Source organism: Petromyzon marinus, chromosome 21 (assembly GCF_048934315.1).
Source record: "Petromyzon marinus isolate PM22_M1 ecotype Great Lakes invasive population chromosome 21, UKy_Petmar_22M1.pri1.0, whole genome shotgun sequence".
Taxonomy (NCBI): domain Eukaryota; kingdom Metazoa; phylum Chordata; class Hyperoartia; order Petromyzontiformes; family Petromyzontidae; genus Petromyzon; species Petromyzon marinus.
Genome location: NC_133687.1, coordinates 1,464,645 through 1,487,584, shown reverse-complemented (window position 1 = coordinate 1,487,584; position 22,940 = coordinate 1,464,645). Strand labels below are relative to the sequence as shown.

The 22,940-nt window shown below is 42.9% G+C and overlaps 1 protein-coding gene across 2 annotated transcripts in view; it reads left to right on the top strand.

Moving 5' to 3' along the window:
- The window catches only part of LOC116944359 (lysine-specific demethylase 3B-like), a 57,319-nt gene that overhangs the window by 7,256 nt on the left and 27,123 nt on the right, over positions 1–22,940 (top strand). The window contains exons 2-3 of one of the 2 annotated variants that reach the window (XM_076068347.1): positions 19,257–19,317; positions 21,795–21,886. In XM_076068347.1, the coding sequence (XP_075924462.1) occupies positions 21,874–21,886 (13 nt within the window). In that variant the 5' untranslated portion in view covers positions 19,257–19,317; positions 21,795–21,873. The remainder of the gene's footprint in view (positions 1–19,256; positions 19,318–21,794; positions 21,887–22,940) is intronic. The other variant, XM_076068346.1, reaches the window with a different exon arrangement.

The following is a 22,940-nucleotide window of genomic DNA, read 5'->3' as shown; positions in this document are numbered from 1 at the left end:
GTCAAGCAGAGATGACTGTCCCGGATTTTTTAGGTTGGGTCTTGTGGGGACATTAATTGAAACAGATTAAATTCATCTGCAAAATTTGTGGCCACAGCTGGCTGGTTTAGCCAATTCCAATTTAGATCACCCACTAAAACTATTTCACCTTTAGGGAGGCCCCCAAAAAGCACTCAGTGCAGATGCAGCATAAATATCCTTCCCACAAGGCGGTTGATAGCAGCACACTACCGATATCTGTTGATTATTTGGGAGAGTTATTTTGAGAGCCAGACCTTCAAAGCAACATTTTTTAAACAAGGAGTGAGCTAGTGAACATGCAATAGTATTACGAACATAGATGGCAATTCCACCTCCTTTAGATGCTCGGTCAAGCCGAAAAAAGTTGTTGTCAATCGCAATCTGCAAGTCATTGACGACAGGAGTGAGAAATGTTTCTGTTAGGCAAAAAATGTCCGGGTCAAGATTTGCCACTTATAGTTTTAGTTGGCTTAATTTAATCACAAGCCCTCTGATGTTGACATGTAGAACACCAACACCTTTCCTGCCACCAAAATCTACAGAATTATACGAGTTCTTTTCATTTGGGCCATGGAAATGCTCACTGCCTCCATCTGCTATAAGTGCCACTTAATTGCTCATTTGAGTGTCAAGAAACATCAAATTTGAGAGCTTTATTGTTTTTAGTATAATTCACACACAAACACTAAAGCTGTTGCTGAGCACAGTCCCAAATGCCCAAGCAGTCCGCAATGAACAGCATTATTGAAGATGTAATAGTTCAGATATCATGTTTCTGAATTGAGCAAGGTTGTTAAGAACTTGCGAAAATATATTATTTGAGGGGATTCCAACATTGAGCAGTGAGAGGTAGCTGTTTGTGAAGGGTAGTGTTTTGAAAGATTGGCCTGTATTCAACAGTAGGACAAATAGCTGGAGAGCATTTGGTTCATCCTTTGCCATGCATGAGTTAGAATTGCTCTTGGGTGCCGTCTTCATTGATGCACCGCCAAAGGTTTAGTGAATGCTGTTTAAGTTTTCAAATGCCACAAAACCATTAAACGTGGTTAATGAACGAATTAACAATATGGAAGGCAATTACGTTGGATTGTGAACAGCGGAAGATGACCTGTCACTTAAGTAAGAGAAGAGGTGCAAGCTATGGCAACGTTTTGTTCGTTGACGAATGTTCAGGAGATTAAATTAGTTTTACAGTCTAGTACTGAAATGTGTTTAATGGTCATAAGGCATGGATTTCCACCTGATGGTACAACGTGTGGGGTTCATGAGTGCTCACAATACGCACCGATGTATGGATTCATCAGTGAAAATTTTTTTACACTTCGAAATGCATCTCAAGTTGCGTGTTAGAATCGTTTCTTTCAGATTCATGCAAAATAGATGCCCATATAATTTTTGGGTGAATGGTGCGAACGGGTTAAGAGCAAATGAGAACAATAAATGAGAAACCGTATAAAACCTTACAGTGAAAACAAAGCAAAAAAATTATGAATCCTTGAACTTAATCACGACCAAACTAATCATGACACTTATTTTGTAACGGTTTTCATAACAAAAACAGGTAATTGGGGAGAATTGCTCTTGGTGGTGTTTCACTGGAAACATCTTCACCACGAAGATAAATAAATAAATAGGGCACCAGAAGTTGGCCAGAAAGATACTTGAAAGGGCAACTCTAAAGAGATTGAAATACTTAAAAAGGTCCGTTTGAATTTCATAGCAGTATGAAGTAGCAAAAACAAAGTGAAGCCTGATAGTGAAAATTCTCGTTTTGATGAGACATTTAAAACATGCTAGCATGCTATGAGGATGTTGTTTGTGTGCATTGTATTATTTAGTGTCCATTAACTTAAACTACTTTTTAGGAAACCATAATTCTCATGGAAACCTGCTCGTGTGTGTGCATGTAATGTGTTTCTTGCTTATTAAACTATCAGCTGTTGTGCAAAACGGATGTGCATTGTGTTTTGTTGCTTTTAAGAATACTGTTGCAAGGTGGTTTGAGTGCACCTCTGTAACCCTGGCAGCTGCACGAGCTTTGTCTCAAAGGAAGCTTCCACTCATCGAAAACCATCGCAGGGCTGGGGTTTTTAAGAAGAAACACGCTTACTCCGGTTGGCCATGACAATTTGAAGACCATATTGGACAACATTATGGACAGACACCCTGCAGAGAGAGGGAATGCACGAGAAGAAACCCCAAGTAGAGGTGGAGTGAAGAAACTGCATCGTACAAAGCCTTGAGAATTGTCGTTTTGGCAAAGAAACAAGGGTGGTGGTGTCGATTGCCAGATTTTTTGTACAACAGAGGGTTCTAAAATGCACAGTGAAGCTGTTAGCATTTAAGGGAATCTTAGCATTACTCACGAAGTGCTTGGATTATTAGTTGTTTTCTTCAAATTGTCTAAATGAAGTTGCTTCGTTGAAGGCTGGTTTTTGTCAAGATAACACCTCGGAAGAGTTGCCCACATTTTCTGGTCAATATTCATATCTGCCACAGTGAAGAGGCAACATCTTGGTGATAGTGCAGTGCTGCTGTTGATGCAGTGTGGCATGCCACTATGGGTGAGATGGCCTGAGAGCATTTAAGTTCCACTCAACCAAAGGCATTTAAGGCCAGCACTGTGGTTACAGTGCATTGCTAGAATCACCTTATCCTGAAGGCATCTGCTCTCATTGCAGACAACTTATCGGCTCAAATATGTGTATCCAGTTGAAGAACTGAATATAATTTGGTTAACGTATGAGTTTGATTCCAGGCCATGGCTAACATAAGTATTCAGTGATATCTAAACTGGTCCTGGGGTCCCCCCACCCCATTTACCAACCCACATTGGCCAACATGCTAAAGTACAGTCAACGTCCATGACCAACACGACATGGGAGGTGTTCATCCAGCAGTGGATTGACAAAGAGCTGTTTATGGTTGTCCAGCAACCCACATGTCTACCTCACCTTTTGTAATGCTGAAGCAACCGTGAAAGTGAAAGTTGCTGACTGTCAGAACGAGGTCTAACACTGAAGAACCATTCTGAAGATACCTTGAAATGAAAACATTTAGTTTTCATAGCTTTCCATGCCAGTCATCCACAAATGGCGATGGCTTTGTTGAGAGTTCGTTTAAATTGAGCATTGACTTGTCTTGTCAGTGAACGTAGAGTGGGGAGGGGTGAAGTGAACTGAGGAAAGATTTTAGTCCTTGTAGTTACTGTCAAGTTTATTAAATGGGGCCAGGCCCACGGAATACCCTCCCACCCATGGCCAGATAGTGTCAGGTTTTAGGTTGAAGCAGTTGGCAAATGATCCTTATGGCGGTACCCCAGGGTACCAAATAATACAAAATGGCCGAGCCAATTAAATATTTTATTTCTGGGACACTCTTTTCCAGGAGTGTACTTAACTCCGCGACTGGGGTACCAATGAATCCAAAATCAATGCTACTCCGCGATGTCGAAACTCAGCGAGGACGATTGTGCTGAAACCCTGAACGCTCGTATGCATCATCGTGCATCGTGTACAGCTCGTCGAGATGAGTCGATTGCCGCATCGCCGACCATCAACAGACTAAAATTTACTGCATCAAGGACATTATGCGAGTGAGGGGGTACTATGGTACCCCGGGGTTACCGCCCTAAGGTTCAAATGTCGTTCATAGTTTTATTGACAAATCCCCAATGGCTATATCACTGCATGAAGAACCTCCTCGTGAAGGCAGTTTTTTCATGTGAAGTTGAATTCCTTTAAGGATGCGCTGAGATCATTAACTGTCATGAAGACAATTTATTTGCATTAATTACTTTTTCGACAACGCTTTTGCTTCCAAGATCCACCGTTGTAATATTTATTTCATTGACAATAGTTTTACACTGATATTTTCTTTGAGGCAAGACAACGGCAGTAGCCTTCGCTCAAAACTGTTATTAATTATTCTCGCTGTGTTCGATCATTTTACACCACCTTACACTGAATGGAATTGTAGCCACTATTCAAGTAAAAAGAGGAACTACAAAAAATGCATTACATCAGTCTCATGGACCAAAGATGCACTTGCAAATATTCACAGCCGTAAATTGAGAGCAAAATGTTTGTCGTCCCATCTCTTTATTTCCTTGATAGTTATGTTAATAACCATCTAAATTTATTCTCGACTGGAAGTGCTTTTGAGCAGCATGTGCATACTCACACATTCAGTCGGTGAATTGGCACCAACATCACCTTTATCACAGGTCCTTGAGTGATGTGAAGCCTTGCATTTTATCAAAATACTGCAATAACTGCAGTTGGTCACAAAGTGGAAGTGCTGAACTTCAAACGAGAAACTTACCAGAATGGTAATAGTGGTGTATTACACCCATGCGGTTGGGCTAATTGGCTTTGTTATATGCTTAGTGATATGCAACACTCAAAACATACGATTTTGTACCAATCTGTGTACATGATGTACACATTTGTGTGAGCTGTTGAGAGTTTGCAAGTGGAGCTGGCCTAGGTAGAAACCAATCATGATAAGTGTCAGACAGGTGTATGAATTACAAATATACTACTGCAAAGTGTGAAGTACCCGGCGTTGCCCGGGGGAAAAAGACAGGCACACACATTGTCCTACACACACATACTCCTATGGACTCACACGGACATCGACTTGAGATACACACACATGGAGTTACACACACACATCGACTGACACATAGACACAAACACACATCGACTCGCACACGCACATAGAGCCACACACCGACTGACACGCAGACATTGACTGACACGCATACATATTGACTGACACGCAGACATATTGACTGACAGTGACACAAACATATTGACTGACACGCACACTTGGACTGACACGCACACACATCGACGTCCACACATCGACACACACACACATCGACGTACGCACACATTGACTTACACATCGACTTACACACATCGACTTACACACGGACTCGCACACAAACACATGGACTTACGCATACACAGCGACTCAAACACAGCGACTCACATCGACTTACACACACACATACATCGACTCACACACATCGACTCACACACACATCGACTTACACACACGTACATCGGCTCACACACAAAGACAAAGATCCCCCATATAGCCTTAGCAGACTGTACGGGCAAGTGCTGTTAGTGAGCAACCCACACACACACATCGACTTACAAACACATAGCGACTCACACACACATTGACTCACACACACAAATCGACTTAAACAGACGCACATCAACGCAGACACGCTCATCGACTCGCATGCTCGCATGGACTTAGACACACGTTATTATTTTAAAATGTACTAACTTCATTTTTAAATATTAATTTTCTACACACACAACGCACACACATTGATTAACACACACATCGACTCACACACAGACTCACACACACACATCGACTTACACACACAGACACATCGACTTATACACACAACCCACACACACATCGACTTACAAACACAGCGACTCACACACACACATGGACTTTCACACACGCATACATTGAATCACACACATCGATTTAGATGCACACAATTTTTATTTTATTTTAACTTACACACACTGACTCACACACACACATTGACCTACACACACAAAGAAATGGACTTACACACTCAGATGGAGCCATGCACACACATCGACTGACACACATCGACTCACGCACACAGACATCGACTCTCACACACACATCGACTCGCATATACATCGACTTGCACACATCAATTTACACGCACACACAATTGATTTTTTATTTCACTTACACACACACATGGACCTATACACACACAAAGAAATGGACTTACATGGGTACACACACACACATCGTGGCAGACACATCGACTTACACATCGACTCACACACACACACATCGACCCACACACACACACCGACCCACACACACACATCGACTGACACACACACACATCGACCCACACACACATGGACTTACACACATCGACCCACACACACACATCGACGCTCGCACACACAGACACATCGACTCACACACACACACGCATCGAGGCAGACATGCACATCGACTCACACACACACATGGACTTAGACACACACGTAAATATAAAAAATGTACTATCTAAATATTCAAATATTAGTTGTCTACACACACAGACCATGCACACACACTAACACATACACATCGACTGACACACACATCGACTCACACACAAATGCACACATGGACTTAGACACACATTATTATTTACAAATTTAGTAACCTAATTGTTAAATGAGTTGTGTACATACACACGACGCACACAGGTTCATTAACACACATCGACTGACACACAGACGTATCAACTCACGCACACACATCGACTTGCACACACATCGACTGATACACACGGACGTAGACACACATCGTGGCAGACACGCACATGGACTCACACGCACATAGACTCACACGCACAAGGACTTGGACAAAAATAAACATATATTTCTGAAGTACATTTTGAAATATTAGTTGTCAGCACACAAACATCATTAATGTAATATATGCAAGGTGATTATTTAAATAATAGGTTTCTTTCAATGTGACTTTAGGGAAAGAAACAAGAAAATTGTACTTAACATTGCCGTGGTGAGGCCTAGTCCCGTGCAGAGCCCCCGGCCTCGCCTAGATTGCCCAGCCGGCCGAGGTGGCACCTTGGCAGGCTGGGGCTGGGCTGCTACCCCTCCCACGATCCCCCCACGCGCTCTGCAGTAGTATCTACGGCCTATAGTGGTAGCATCTACTGACTGCATAGTAGTAACTGCATGCATCGGGGTGGGGGGGGAGAACATCACAGTGAAGAATTAACCTGAGCGTTTTGTGTGTTTTTATTGCATTTTTAACGCGAAAGAAAATGTCCCCCACGTGTGACTTGGTAGGGGCCATCCCCCCCACTGAAAGCGTGCGAGTTAGTATGGTCGAGCACGCGTAATAAATGCAGGTAGTCCTCTACTTACGATGGAGATGCCTTACGACGACCCCATCGTAAGAAAAAAATATCGTAAGTCGAAGATGGCCTAGCCTAACCAGGAGTCTTAAAGAATGGTGATAATTTAGCAAAATAGCAATTTACAGTACCGTACTGTATAAACTATATACTGTATGTATTTATGAATTGTACTGTATTGCACAGTAAAATTTAAAGTAAAAATGAGGTAAATTCTTAGCTTACCTATATTAACTGCAATTTAATAGATTTTTGTCGTATCGCCATCGTAAAATCGAAATATCGTAAGTCGGACTCGTAACTCGGGGACTATCTGTACATAAATAGAAATTGCACTGAGTTGCTAATTTAAGTACTTTACAGTTGAGGGATGGGAAAAAAGGAATAGCGCTTGCTCACCACAGGGCTTACGGCGTGGTACCTGGCTATTTTTTTTTACGTAAACCCCACCGTTTGAGAGCCAAATCCTTCAAGCATGCGAACACACAGACAGGCAAAATGACATATATAAGATGTACCCCCCCCCCCCCTTTTGCTAATGAGCTGTGTTGCTTGGTGATGTATAACCCGTTTTTTCGCAATTTAAGATTAGCAGGGGACACTTGCCACCTGACATGAGTATACATTCTGTCTTATGCAGCAGTATTAAACGCAATCCTACTCCGGGACAATGAGAAGTGAGATACATTTTTGAATCTTCTATGATCATATTCTTTGGGTCTTTCGGTAAAGTCACGTAGATGGTTCAAAGAAAATAACAAAAAACTACGACGTTTTGATGACAAAACAAGCGATCGTCATTAGGAAAGAGGAGGAATTCTGCTGAATGTAGATGTTCAAGGAAGATCGGAGAGCGGCGTCCGTGACGAATGTGCGGGTGGCTATGTTAATGTGAGAGATTAGCATGTTAATGTAAGATCGCAGAGCCACCACGACGCAGAGATCGGCGTCCGTAGGTGGCCACGTTGGCGTGAGAAATTCAACCTGATAATATGAAATCGGTGAGTCGAAACCACGGGGAAAAAGGAAAAAATTTACATCGGAAGTTTGTACCCATCTTCTCGGTTGAAATTGTGTCTGTCTATATATATATGGATGGCTTCATGAACGAATCTTTTGTAGACAGCCAGTGGGTTTGCAAAGTACCTTTGTCTTAGAAAAATCAATTTCGTGTGAGCCCACAGCATTAAAACAATGATCATCCACGGCCGAGGTATTGATCCTACAGTGTTTCAGATCTGCCTTATGTTCACGAACATGATCTGAAACATGTCGCTTAGTTTCCGCAATGTAACTACTGCCACGACACTAAGGTAATACTGATCACCTTTACACTGATTTCTGCTGCTGTCACATTTCCTAATGCTAAACGGATCTTGTTCAGGGCTGGCTTAGCCCTGATCTCAGAGAAAAGGGTTGCTCCAATTTGAAATAGATATGTTAGACAGATTCTCCTGAAATCACACTTCACATTGACGGAAAAAATGGCTACATCTGATTGGGAACATGTAGATAACATCACAGCCTCTTCAGCCGCCTCAATGCAAAGATAACCTGTTTTCCAAGTTCAACCTTTCCAAGAAGAAGCCAGATCCACACCTTAAAAAGTTAGACGTTGACAAGATTGTTCTCAATCAGAGTAACAGTCTAATTTTCGATAGTCTAAAATCGGTTCTAGCTAAAGATTTGCATTTCGCAGTCACCTTTAAACACATACCAGTGGATTATATCATTGCCCAGGTCGATGTAGCCCTTAAGGGTTTGGGACTCATTACTGCAGACGTGGCAAGATGGGAAATCGCTGCAATCAAAAACGCGAAGACACCTATCAGCAACATCAGTATGAATGAGCGCTTTGAGCTGTCTCAATTAAAAAAGAGATGACATCGTCATCCTCTCAGCCGACAAGGGCAATGCCACAGTCATCATGAACAAAACCACAAAATAACAAAATTCAGGACCTACAATGATGGTAGCTATACAAAAAATGTAAAGAGATCCCACAAACAGCCTCATTACCAAAGCCAACAATATCATCACCGATTCGACATCTTTAATCGAACCAACCAAGCGGTTTTCCTTAAAACCCTCTGCTGCTAGACCATCCAGATTGTATGGCTTACCAACAATCCATAAAGAAGGTACATCCCTTAGTCCTATCATCTCCACCATTGGCCCACCCACCTACGAACTGGCCCGATTTCTGTCTTGAGACCTTGCAACCATTCACTGGTAAGACCGCCTCAGCTGTACTTAACTCAGCTCACTTCGTATCGTTAATTATGAACATCTCACAATCTCCAGTTGATTTGCTCGTTAGTTTCGATGTAGTCTCTTTGTTTACCAAAGTTCCTGTGACACCATTGCAATCATTGAAGATTTGGTCCAACAAGGACTGAATGCTGATGTACCGGCCCTGGTGAGGCACTGCCTCACCAACACATCACCTGGAATGGAACATTCTACAAACAAGTTGAAGGTACCGCAATGGGTTCTCCCTTATTTCCAGTTGTAGCCAATGTTTTCATGGAAAATTTTGAGGCAGATGCCATCCAGGCATCCACTCTACGTCCGTCCTTGTGGAAGAGGTACGTAGATGCCACGTTCGTCATTTGTCCACATGGCCGACCAGCTCTGAACCAATTCCTCAACCACATCAATTCCATACACCCAGCCATCAAATTCACCATGGAAGTGAAAGGGATGGCAAGCTCTTCGATCTTTACACAAACATGCTAATTTCTCACATTAACATCACTAGCCCCGCCCACTTCGTTTATGACCCGAGGACTTTACCCTATAAAACAGTCTGCATTTAGCAGCTTTCCTCCTGATGATGATCGCTTGTGTTGTGATCGAAACGTTGTAGTTTTTTGTTATTTTCTTTAAACCATCTACGTAACTTTACCGAAAGGCCCAAAAAATATGAATTCCTGCAGTGACGAAAGCTTTAAGTCAAGATTTCTATGATCAGTTTGGTCACCAAAAATTGAGTATAATAGTGCACAAAAACTACAAAGTATGCATACAGACTGGTGTTCGCTGTTGAGTAATTACTATGCTCTGTGGCTGCTGACCATCAAATTAAGCTGCTAAACCTTCACCATCACTGACCACTCATTCTAAATCCCAGTCTTTGTTCATGGCAGTTTTCAGGCGTACTATACTGTGATGGGGCTGGAGTTAATCTGATGGGGCTCGGATCACACTGAGTAATGTTGAATATTGTTTAACACTTTAGTATTCGTTTGTTAAAGGACCGAAACATTTAAGTTTGTAAAAACATAGCATTTGTTAAGAACATGACATACAGGCGGGCGAAAGTTTAAATGTGATTTATCAAGTTAACGTGAAAGATTAGTTGCTAAAATTATGCCAAATATTCAAAAGTACAGTGTGAAAGAAACCATAAGTCACATTTTCGACTTTTGCTCACAAACTTATTGGTGATGCAGGCTCATTTTTTCGAATTTCCTGAAGATCATTCTCATAAACCTAGTTCATGCACTAATTTGGATGTCAACTGTGTTCTGTTGAGATGTGCAATCTCAAAAGAATACACATGCAATATGAACCACAAGACCCTGTGCCGATTTCACTGCAGCCAATGAGTATATACAGTGGAGGCTTGCGTATCGTGAAATTCGTGTTTACATACGTTGCAAAGGTAGAGGCACTTGAATTAGTCCATATGGTTAGTTATGGCACCTGTTAATGCAATTACAGGCTTGGTTCCTGCACCAATCCATTGTGTTGGGTTCAGCAAGTACAACACAAACTTGTGCCACTGTTTTTTACCAGAATGGAGAAGACAAGTCGAGCAGCCATTTATTCCAGCGATAAATGTATACAGAAGTGGCCAGATGCTGTTTTATGGATCATAAGATGCATACACGTCATTCGCGACTCATATTTTTTTTCTCTGGAACACGAGTGGCATCGCGGAGGTGCTTGCACTCGCCTGACTTGGTATCATTGTCTGGAACTCCCTCATTGTAAAATTTCTAACATCGTGCCCCTTCAGAAATATTGTTGAGAAAGCTCTTCGCACTTCTTTTTTCAGTGGTCTGGAAGGTTAGGCTGTTGCAATAGATTTGCAGTTGTATCAGAGCGGTCGTGTGACATGCAATGCATAGGTGACACACCTTTAATTAATGCTTCCTTTTCCCTTCATTTATGACAGCTGAAAAATTACCCCACTCCTTTTTATGTAGGTCATGTGCTTTGTGCATAACATTACAGTAAATTAGTGTAAATTGCCCAGCATGAGGTATAATAAAATTTTCTGAGGTGGCTTCACCTCAGAAAGCATCACTCGTCTTCAAGAGATGTTTGGCCAGTTCCTCTAAGAGTGTTGTAAATGGAAGTAAACTGGAGCACTTAAAAAAATCCACATGTCTGGGAAATATCCACACATGGCTTCATGCACGCATTCGATGTACGCCCTTCTCGTAGCTACCTCAAAACCCAATGATGAGTTTGGTAGTCTCACAATTTTGTAGTACCACAATCCTTGCCTCTAGAGTGCTGGATTGCATGTCTGCACCGCTACACCAAGCCAGCTAAATGAGCCAAACTCTGCTCCTCAAATCAGGCCAAGCGTTTCCTTTTTTGAACAAATGATTCTGGGACACATGGGATGATTCAATGGTTTGTTTGGATACATAGTGCTTCACTTCTGTAATTAAAATAACTTCACTTATTTGTTTTAGTGTTCATCTGATCTTTGTTTTATAATTACCAGAACAACAGTTGTGCTACTCGTCCTTAACCTAGGCAATATTTGTAATTGTACAACTATTATTTTGACAGCACTTAATAAACCAGACTTAAGTATTTTTGTCTTTTGTTACATTGCCTAGTGGCCAGTGAGTTTATTACCACTTGTCTGGTGTTTGCCAAATCATTCTAACCTCAAACCATTTAAATGCTTTGAAAACAGGCACATGGTCTGCCCTTTCAATTGCACATACAGGATCATGTCACAAGGTTTTGAAAGTGGGCCATTGTGTGCATCAGTATTCTTATCATGCTCTGAGGACCCCTCGCATTTGTCAAGTCACCAGTGGCCGGAATGCCTTTGTTATTTAATCCAGGTTCGCATTTTAGAAAAAACTATCTATGCCCCTTTGGCTTATATGTACAACTATTGATACTTATGATATTTTTTTTCAATGAGCAATTATCAGGAATGGCCATGATGATTTTACTACTGGATGAAGGCCCCCCAAATTGTCGCCATCTCTTGTGGTCTTAAGATAGAAGAAAAATAACCTCCATTCACCAAATGCCGGTGATGTCACCACGGTGCTTGTGCCAGGCTGGGTGCACTTTGAGGCAACGTGAATTGTCGAAGGCCCCCTGGCAGGTCACGGAAGAGACCCAGGTGCCATGGGTTGACTGCCTGAGATGGCTGGCAGATGCGCCAACTGTGCTCCCCACTGTACCAGCTCTGCGCTTTAGCCGCCCGGCGCTCTGCTTGTTGTAAGGGTCGCTGAACCGTTAATCTGCCACCTGCACATGAATGGATTTAATTGCACCTGTATAATGGACATCCTATCGGGCGTGATTTGGACATCTGCAATATTTTGTGCAGTAGTCAGAATTGAGCCTGCATAGCTGCACATTTGCATGGACTACATAGGGGGTAGACCATACAGTGAGGGAAAAAAGTATTTGATCCCCTGCTGATTTTGTACGTTTGCCCACTGACAAAGAAATGATCAGTCTATAATTTTAATGGTAGGTTTATTTGAACAGTGAGAGACAATAACAACAAAATATCCAGAAAAACGCTTGTCAAAAATGTTAATTGATTTGCATTTTTTTGAGGGAAATAACTATTTGACCCCCTCTCAATCAGAAAGATTTCTGGCTCCCAGGTGTCTTTTATACAGGCAACGAGCTGAGATTAGGAGCATACTCTTAAAGGGAGTGCTCCTAATCTTGGCTTGTAACCTGTATAAAAGAAGCAATCAATCAGATTCCAAACTCTCCACCATGGCCAAGACTAAAGAGCTCTCCAAGGATGTCAGGGACAAGATTGTAGACCTACACAAGGCTGGAAAGAACTGTCAATCTCCCTCGGCCTGGGGCTCCATGCAAGGTCTCACCTCGTGGAGTTGCAATGATGATGAGAACGGTGAGGAATCAGCCCAGAACTACACGGGAGGATCTTGTCAATGATCTCAAGGCAGCTGGGACCATAGTCACCAAGAAAACAATTGCTAACACACTACGCCGTGAAGGACTGAAATCCTGCAGCGCCCGCAAGGTCCCCCTGCTCAAGAAAGCACATATACATGCCCGTCTGAAGTTTGCCAATGAACATCTGAATGATTCAGAGGACAACTGGGTGAAAGTGTTGTGGTCAGATGAGACCAAAATGGAGCTCTTTGGCATCAACTCAACTCGCCGTGTTTCGAGGAGGAGGAATGCTGCCTATGACCCCAAGAACACCATCCCCACCGTCAAACATGGAGGTGGAAACATTATACTTTGGGGGTGTTTTTATGCTAAGGGGACAGGACAACTTCACCGCATCAAAGGGACGATGGACGGGGCCATGTACCGTCAAATCTTGGGTGAGAACCTCCTTCCCTCAGCCAGGGCATTGAAAATGGGTCGTGTATGGGTATTCCAGCATGACAATGACCCAAAACACACGGCCAAGGCAACAAAGGAGTGGCTCAAGAAGAAGAACATTAAGGTCCTGGAGTGGCCTAGCCAGTCTCCAGACCTTAATACCATAGAAAATCTGTGGAAGGAGCTGAAGGTTCGAGTTGCCAAACGTCAGCCTCGAAACCTTAATGACTTGGAGAAGATCTGCAAAGAAGAGTGGGACACAATCCCTCCTGAGATCTGTGCAAACCTGGTGGCCAACTACAAGAAACGTCTGACCTCTGATTGCCAACAAGGGTATTGCCACCACTAAGTCATGTTTTGCAGAGGGGTCAAATACTTATTTCCCTCATTAAAATGCAAATCAATTTATAAAATTTTTGACATGCGTTTTTCTGGATTTTGTTATTCTGTCTCTCACTGTTCAGATAAACCTTCCATTAAAATTATAGACTGATCATTTCTTTGTCAGTGGGCAAACGTACAAAATCAGCAGGGGATCAAATACTTTTTTCCCTCACTATGTCGTTGGGATGAATTGAGGGTAGGGGAGAACAACGAAACAATTGCCGTGACTGGCTCACATCCTCCAGCCTTGTAAGAAATGTAGTCTGAATTAGAAGACAAGCCCCAGTGTTTGGATCTCACAGCAACTGCTGCTGAAGCTAGAGCAAGCACCTGAACTTTACTAGGACTCTCAATCCACCGTGGCACTCATAAGAAAGCTTGTCTCAACGATAATCAGTTTCGCACTGAATAATGGTTTAACAGCTTATACATTTCTGTTGTACATGGATGGGATGTTTGAGTGCATGCTGTGTGCAGTGCTTTCATGTGTGTGCCATCCGGTGGTTTTGCACTGAGCGTGTGTACGGCAGATGCTCTTGAGCAGCATATTTTCATTGCCTCTAGTTAATGGGGAGTGCGTGCAGCGTGTTTGCAGCCCCCGTTCAGTGTACAGCGTGTGTGAACGTCACGTGATCCTTTATTGCCGCTGTGGTATGTGACACCAGTCACGTAGCGCATGGCGTGGGTGGGGTGAGGGTGTAAGAGGAAAGGAGGGGGTTTGTGAGCAAGAAGGGGAGAACACTCAAGAGCTTGGAGGGTAGAAGAGTGATGTCTGAGCTCTATTGAGCATGCGTATTTGATCAATTACTTAAATTACGTAAATATCAACTCCCAAAAAAATATATCCTTTGCACGGGTTCATACGTTTACCAAATGTACATTTAGTGCATTTTGTTCTAATTTGGTTCCTTTTTCTACGCTACTTATCACATGCCATATTGCAGCTTGGCCACAAAAAGCCTCACTCTTCATATAAGGGCATATGACTAATAAATGTCATGCTGGTGGTTAAGTTGCTAATTCCGTGGATAACGGTCGGCATGCAGCTGTATGCTCATGTCGACTGCGAGGGTATATGGGGGAGGGGATGCCATGGTTTGCATTGGACCTGGGATATTAGCTTGACATCAGACCGGTGATGCTTGGTGGAACTGGGGTGGGCAAAGTGCGTTTACCTTCGAGCCCGTTGCATCTGGCACATTAAATAGCGGGAACGTCTGCGTTCAAGTTGCATTTGTGGACTAAATAGCCGGACTCGGTAACAATCTTTTCTACTGCTGGCATTGCCACTGCTGTGGATGTAAAAATAAGGAGATGAAGAGTGAGCGGCTATGTAGATGGCCTATCTATTTGCGTGGACACGCATGTGCCACTGTCGTTTTTGGCACGCACCCACAAGTTCACACTTGAGCTCACGCTCTTGTTACATGTACATTTTAAGAGCTTTTGCACTTACTCCAATGCCGAAGCACCCCAACGACGTCTTGTTGCATTTAAGAACATTCTTGCATGCAGTTGTCCGGGTGTTTCAGGAGACAGAGCGCTGAGCAAGTACCTCTGAGAACCTAGGTTTTAATCCAGTTTTCAAAGGCCTGTGATTAAACCGGGTTATCAATCATTGAGCCGATGGTCTCAACCCAGTAGCCAATTTACACAAACCTTTACATTAAGTTTGATGTTGTGCATAATTTGGATATTTTTCAGCTATAGGAATTAAAAATGTCAATTAATTTGGATTTGAATTCCTAACATTTGTCAGGAGAGTTAGGAGAGGGCTTCCCGCACTGTAGACCATAGGTCACTTGAAGGGATCTCGTATGTAGTTATGTAATGTCCTTTTCTGTCGGCCATTCTCTAACGTGAATGGTTGCACTGCTCTGCTAGAGTTTCAAATGGATTCTTCGTCTCATGACATTGCACAATGTGGATAATATTGATGATAAAGATCAAAATAATATGACGCATTAACACTGCCCATGATCCTGGTATTGTCTTAGGTGCACGGTCAAGCAATTTAGTGAAAGTTGACTGGGATTGTGCCAGTTGGCATGCACATGTGTGCACATGTGTTTGTGCTCTTCTGCTTACAAGGGGCATCCCAGGTCTCCCTGGAAAAATAAGTCCATTAAATTAATACTATTCTTTGGTTCCTTCGGTAAACTCACGTGAATAGGTTCAAAGAAAATAACAAAAAACTACGACGTTTCGATCGCAACAAAAGCTATGATGGTTGTTATTTTCCTGATGACGGTCGTCATTTTCCTGATGACGACCGCTTGTGTTGCGATCAAAACGTCGTTTTGTTATTTTCTTTGAACCCATATACTTGACTTTACCGAAAGACCCAAAGAATATGAATTCCTGCAGTCACGAAAGTTTTGTCTAAATTAATACTCTCAATAGACTTGCCCCAACTACTCCTATCTGTATTTCTTAATTAGCCAGGTGCTGTTGTTCAGTTCTTTTGGGGGCAAGTGCTGTTGGATCACCGAGATGTGGGACTAAAAATCCCAATGGGTGGCTAGGAGATGGCAGTCCATTGTCATCGCTCTTGCAAATCTGCTCATGACTGGAAATTGTAGAACATCCCAATATAGGGCCATCGATAAAAGTTCCAACTCGTTTATTATTTCCTATATTTACTGGGCATTATGATTATGGAGGAGGTGCATCTTCAGACTGTAATGAATGCAGTCTGTGCTTGAATATAAAGACAAGATTCCCCATAGAGCCTTAACATACTGTTGGGGCAAGTACTGTTAGTGAGCACCTTTGAAGGCCAGAACAACACACGAGGAGGTGGGTGGTCAGCACCACGCCCAGCCGCCTTTTTCTCCGTAGTGGTGACGTTTATAAACCGCATCAGGATTCTTATTTGAGGTTGAGTCAACCGAGGGGAGACCCAGGACTGGTTCAGATATTATTCAGCGTTGTTGGCCGTGAGCGGAAATCTAACTCAGGTCGCCGAGTTCATAGCACAGTGCTAACAGCTACATTACCATTCACCTCTGGGTATGCTTGAATACAAAGACAAAGATCCCCTGTATAGCCTTAACAGACTGTTTTGGCAAGTTCTATTAGCACCTATGATGGTCGGCACGACACACGAGTGGCTAACATCATGCCTGGCCGCCTTTGTCTCCTAAGTGGCGATGTTTACACACCGCACCATCATTTGAGACTGAATTGACCTAGGAGGAGACCCAGGACCGCTTCAGATATTCGCCACTGTTATTGTGCCACCGCTCCCCATTTGCCTTAACACGTACACACACTTCTTCAAAAACTTTGTGCTCATGCAAGAAAAGCACAGTGCAGTTATGCACAGCAGCGCTTAACCTATGAAGCGCACTCAGGCAGGCGCATTACACATAGTAAAACATTTGTGACTATATGCGTGAGGATATACGCGTCCACTCAACTCTATCAATCCTCTTTACAACCCACAAATAACACTCGCCCTCCCCACATCCCGCCCACACAGATCTAACCCAAGCTGACCCTGCTCTGGGCAGACTGGTTTGTGTGGGTGTGTATACATGCATATACGGGTAGGCTGCAGGCAGGGGAGGGGAGGGGGTTTTGGGTGTCTAGCACTGAGGGCGTGTTGGTGTGGACACCTACGTATTTATGTGTGTGCGCGTCTCTAGAGATGTGACTGGAGCGTCATAATACAGGGCAGTGTCCGTCAAGGAGGTAGTTAAGCCATTCGTTGGCTCCAGCTTTACCAATGTAAAAAACAACTGGGACACTTATAGGTGGAGCCTATCATCACCCAAGGGATGTGGAACTGTTACTTAGTCTGATATAGGTAACATGCTAGCCACCCGATTGTCTGGGCAGGTGGTTTAGCGGTAGAGCCAACGGCTCGTGATGGCAAGGTTGCGAATTCAAATCCTGGTTGGCGTTGACTTGGCCAATCATTCCAGGGTCGATACAATGGGTACCACTTTGTGAAGGGCACTGGTTGTCCTTTTTACCAGAGAAATTAGGAATTTTCACCACCGGCTCAGGTCTGTAAAAGGGATATAAGAATCACCTCAATTCTCATTTGAGCAGGAAACCACCGACTTTTTTTCTACTTTGCCCCAGTTAAATGCAGATTTTTTTTTCCCCCATGTTGAGTTGCAATTTTTAAGTAACTTGATGAGGAATTGAACCAAGCAAGGCGTATAAACCCACAAGTGTGCATTGCTCCTACCACCTTGTGTAATGGTACTTTTACAAGCATGATCCACTCATCTCTCAACATTTTTAATCATCTCCAGGGTTGATAACAGGGTGTTGGCCTTTCTGACAACTCAGCTGTAACACGGTCAGTCCTCTATACCAATATTTATATAGTTTGACCTTGACCCAGATTTAGCCTGCAGTGTGTTTTGGACGGTTACATGGTACATAGTGTCCAATGTGTATGGGCAATAATAGGCAGCCAGTTTTACTTTGCAATTGTCTCAGAGTTGTACTGTTAGTGCTTGCTCTGGAGATCCCTTGGAATTCACCCAGAAAAGTTGGGAAGATTATAGCATGCTGCATACAAGTGTGCATGTTTGGTGATTTGCTGCCCGAAAGTGTTGCTGTGCTGGGTTGGAGTCCTTCAATGAATTAGGGTACATGTGTACTCTTGAGGCAGTTGTCTGCTGTGTTAAAGCCTTTCCACGTGTTTCCTTCCCAATAAAAGGTTTTGTCAGCATGACACTGGACAAGTCTTGCCCAGTGTCAAATCTGAAATGCAAACTGACTGATGAAATGATATACCTACAAACTCCCAAAAACACTGAATATGCCAGATGTTAATTTGTTGTGCAACTTGTCTTTTAGGGAGTTTATGATTGAAAATTATTTGAATACTTGCTGTGTCCAACTTAGGGGACTATAATGTGTCAGTTTAATTTAAATATACACTATGCCTACAAGTTACGGAACTCTTTCTCGCTTAACCGACTAAGGTTAATCGTTTATACAATGCCCCAAATCATCTGGTCCCATACTGTACGAGACCAAAACGGAGCAGAATTTCACTTATCTTGTGACTAGGTTTAAAATACCCACTAACTTGACCTCACCAAAGCAAAATTGAAAACCAATTTTTGACCAGACGGCACCAATCTTGATTTTTCATCTTGTCCAATATTAATCTTCATGTTCCAATATACGTTGTGCTCATGTTCCCGAGCTAAGTTAAGAGGTTTGAATGTCACATTTCAGAACTTTACTAAAGATACAAACACTACACCAAGTGAAAGACTGCAATAGGCTTGCTTCCAAGAGTATTTTAGCTACAGTAACAGCATAATTTTTGTTGTAGGTTAGCACTCCAATCACACAAGCATGATGTGGGAGGGACACGGTGCGACCCATATAAACAGGTACTGCATTGAGTACACACTCATTGTAAGTGTATGAACAATCATCGTTCCATAAGAGTTTTGTGATCGCTCAAGTAGAAGGAACCACAAAACACGAGGTGAAATCTTCATGAACACCTCGATATCTCTGCCAGTTTCTGAAACATCTGGATATGTGTGATACGTGGACACATATCTATGTGTATGTCCGTTTCTCTTCAGGGTGCCAACACTCAGGTCTTATGTGAAACATCGCTCATCAGTGTGTGACACCATGTACATCCACGTTTGTACGTCGATGATCACGTATGTGTGCATCTCTGTACAGCTACACGTGCGCCGGTGGCGTTACCATGGCCGTCGATCGGCCATGGTAACGCCACCGAATCGAAGTACTGAGTGGTGAAAAAAGAAAGTAGTTCCAGCCGGTTTCCTGGCAACTGCTTGGAGGGACTTTTAAAACGAGCGAAGTGGTGTTTGGCTGCACGTGGCTCTGTGTGGTGGGGAGGGGAGGAGGTGGGGAAAGGGGCGGAGCCAGGCTGGTCTGTGCACATGGGGGCGCTCCAGACTGTAGACGAAACAAATGTTTTAATCGGTTCCTCGGATTCCCAGCGTCCCAATTTAAGGGCAGTTAAATGGTGAATGGAGTTTTTGTCAGTAAACAGCACTGATCTCATTGGCCAAACTTGACTCTTCAGGTGGCTGCGGAACCATGAAGATGGCTCCTCTTTCACATTGATAGCTTGTTCTCCTGTGACCTAATGTCGCTACGTTCAGCAGTAACTAAAATAAATTATCACAGCACCTCTGGAAAAGTTGTGCAGACATCACCTCTGGACAGCTGTGTAGTATCAGTATAAAGTATTGCACCGAGCATGCTGTACAGGCTGATGTTAGTTTAAATTTGGAATACAGTCCTGCGACCACAGTGCTTGCATAGGACTACAGCTGGTGTCTTGCCATGCAGAGCCTAGGAATTCCCTTGTGGCCCAAATAGATGTCCAACTAGGTCACCCTGACAGTAATACACTTATAGGCATTCTGAATTTGGTCACTGAACTGAACCAGTTGTGCATTTGGATTGTGTGGTCACTTGCCAGTTTATTTCGATTTAAAGCTTTCGTGACTGCAAGGATTCATGGCAAGGATTAAATGAATCCTTGCCAGTTTATGTAGGGAATTGTCAATTAAGTTTACATTAAAGGACCCAGTGATCTTAATATGTTCAGAGTGTAGTTAATCAAATGGTGGTGGTGTTTAGGTTGATGAAATAGTGTGTGTGACATAGTTGTGGGTGGTATGGTGTGGCTGGTTGGCATACGAGACTGAGCTAATTCGTATCCATTGAACTGAAAAGAATGGCAGTTTGATTTACTCCATTTTGGTAAGGTGGTCAAGTATTATGGAATGTCGATAAAAGCTTCTGTTTGGTTGATAATTTGTTTTATATTGCAAAGGGTGTTTTCTGGTTACTTTGTAGTTGTAAGCATTGAATTGGAGTTAGGGCTCTGGTGAGTAACCAAGGTTTGTGTGTTTATTCCCTATAGGAAAGGAGTACATTTTCCAATTTTTACCAAAAATTGTCAATTGTCTACTCAGGACTTTATGCTGGCCTTACTTACAATATACTTGGTACAAATAATTAAAGTTTTCACAAGTGCATTTTTAAGTATTCCTATTTAACGTGCTATCTTTCCCCCAATGGTCCCAATTTGCACTTGGCATCATTTCATGATGCAGAATCCATGCATGAAGTATCAGTGCATTACATTTATTGGAGCAGTGGTTTCCAACTTTTATTCACCTGCAGGCGACTGATAGCCATCTTACGCATTTCGTGGACGAATATGCGCCACCGACATTTTTCTAAATTTAAAACGACACGAAATTGTCGTCTCTTGCAATAGTTATATGGACCATGACCTTGTTTGCCCATAACATTGGGGTCTGCCACATGATCTCATAGCAAACCTTTCCCATTCAATATGGCTCCATGTTCCTGCTGTTAGTACAAGTTCCATTATGACAAATCATAAGGCATGATCAATCCACTGCTGGATGAAGGCCTGTCAAATTAGCCACCATCTCACAGTGCTGCAATAAAGCAATCCATCTAGCACCTGCACACAAGCTGATATCTCTGCTCCTCCATGGTGGGCATCTCCTTGGCTGCTACTCCATCAGTCTCGATCACCGACCATTATTCCTTCAATCGGTGTGACCTGCACAAGCTTTCTTTTTTCAACAATCCATTTTCACTTTCCATTTCTGTATCTCAATGTAATTTGTAAGCATGCGTACCATATCTTGTGCACTATCCATGCTCAAGCGCTGGTTTAGAAGGTTTTGTGGATTTTAAATAAAGCATGTTTGAAGTAACCTCCGACATTGTGGAAGGACACTGACATAGTTACTGCATAAAGCAGTATAACCCAATCAGATCTCTCAACACCAGACACCAGCATTAACTTGTGCTTTGCCTTGCTGTGTGTGTGCAGGTGGTGGGGGTGATTGAGGCACCGACGGTGGTGTGCTTGTGGTAACTCCACCTCGTCGCAGATCACTCACGCCAGCAGCATGGAGATGAATGGTAAGCCACAGTTTTAGTGTTTTACTCTTGTTGTCTTGTCTTGTGTTCACCAATCTTGAGAATTCTGTTCAACGCCCCAGTGCTTCTAGTGAATCTCGGAAAGTATGGCTGGCTTGGCATCATTCTCTCCTTGAGCTGCTAGGTCACTTCAAAGCCTGTCAGCAGTTTGGCAGTTATTGTAACGAGCGCCCCCTTTTGACCAAAAGTAGCGGTTCGCCTGTAAACAACTTGATTTCATCTCCTATGTGGGCGTTCAATCAGACACGTTCCATTCCTTGACTGTCCATAATTATTCTTGACCCATAGGCCATTATCCTATCTTGCGACCTGTCCTTCCCAAGCACACTTTGCATAACATTTGTCATTGTGTCATCAACCTTGGTATGTTCTTTCATTGAAATCCATGTTTCTTTTTCCAACTCTCAAGGTAATTCCAAGCGTGCATCTTTCCCTGGTTCTTTGTGCACATTTTATTTGCTGTTAAATAGTTGTTAATGACCATGTTTTTGAACCATATCTTAGCAAACACAAAGGTAAAGGGGTCACATTCACAACTGGCTACAATTCCTGAAGCACACTGCCTTGATGACTAGCACTCTTGTTGTTGGCACTCCTTTGCCACAAATCGGAAGAATGAAAACATTCTGCAGTAATACACGAATCGGTAACCTCAGAGGTTGCACTTGAGCGGTGCACGTGTGGTTTGCACGAAACGAAATGCTGCTTTATCCAGGAAAATCAGAGGTTCTGCTGCTTGGCACTTGGGCTCAGGCGAACTAATGTATGGGAGGATCAGGTGTGGCAGTTGCGGACTCCAGAATTCAGTTTTCTACTCTTCTAAAGAGCCTCGGCACCATTATCAAGCAGAATGTCGTTTGATCACCACGTGTAAACTATAAAATTTAGTCAGGTCCTGCAATTTTCATGTCAGTGCTCTAGGACACATCAACCACAATTGAGTCGTGACATAGCCAACACGGTTGCGTGTAGCATAGTATCGACAAGGCTAGATTATTGCAACTCACTACTCTACGGGATGTCTAGCAAAAACATT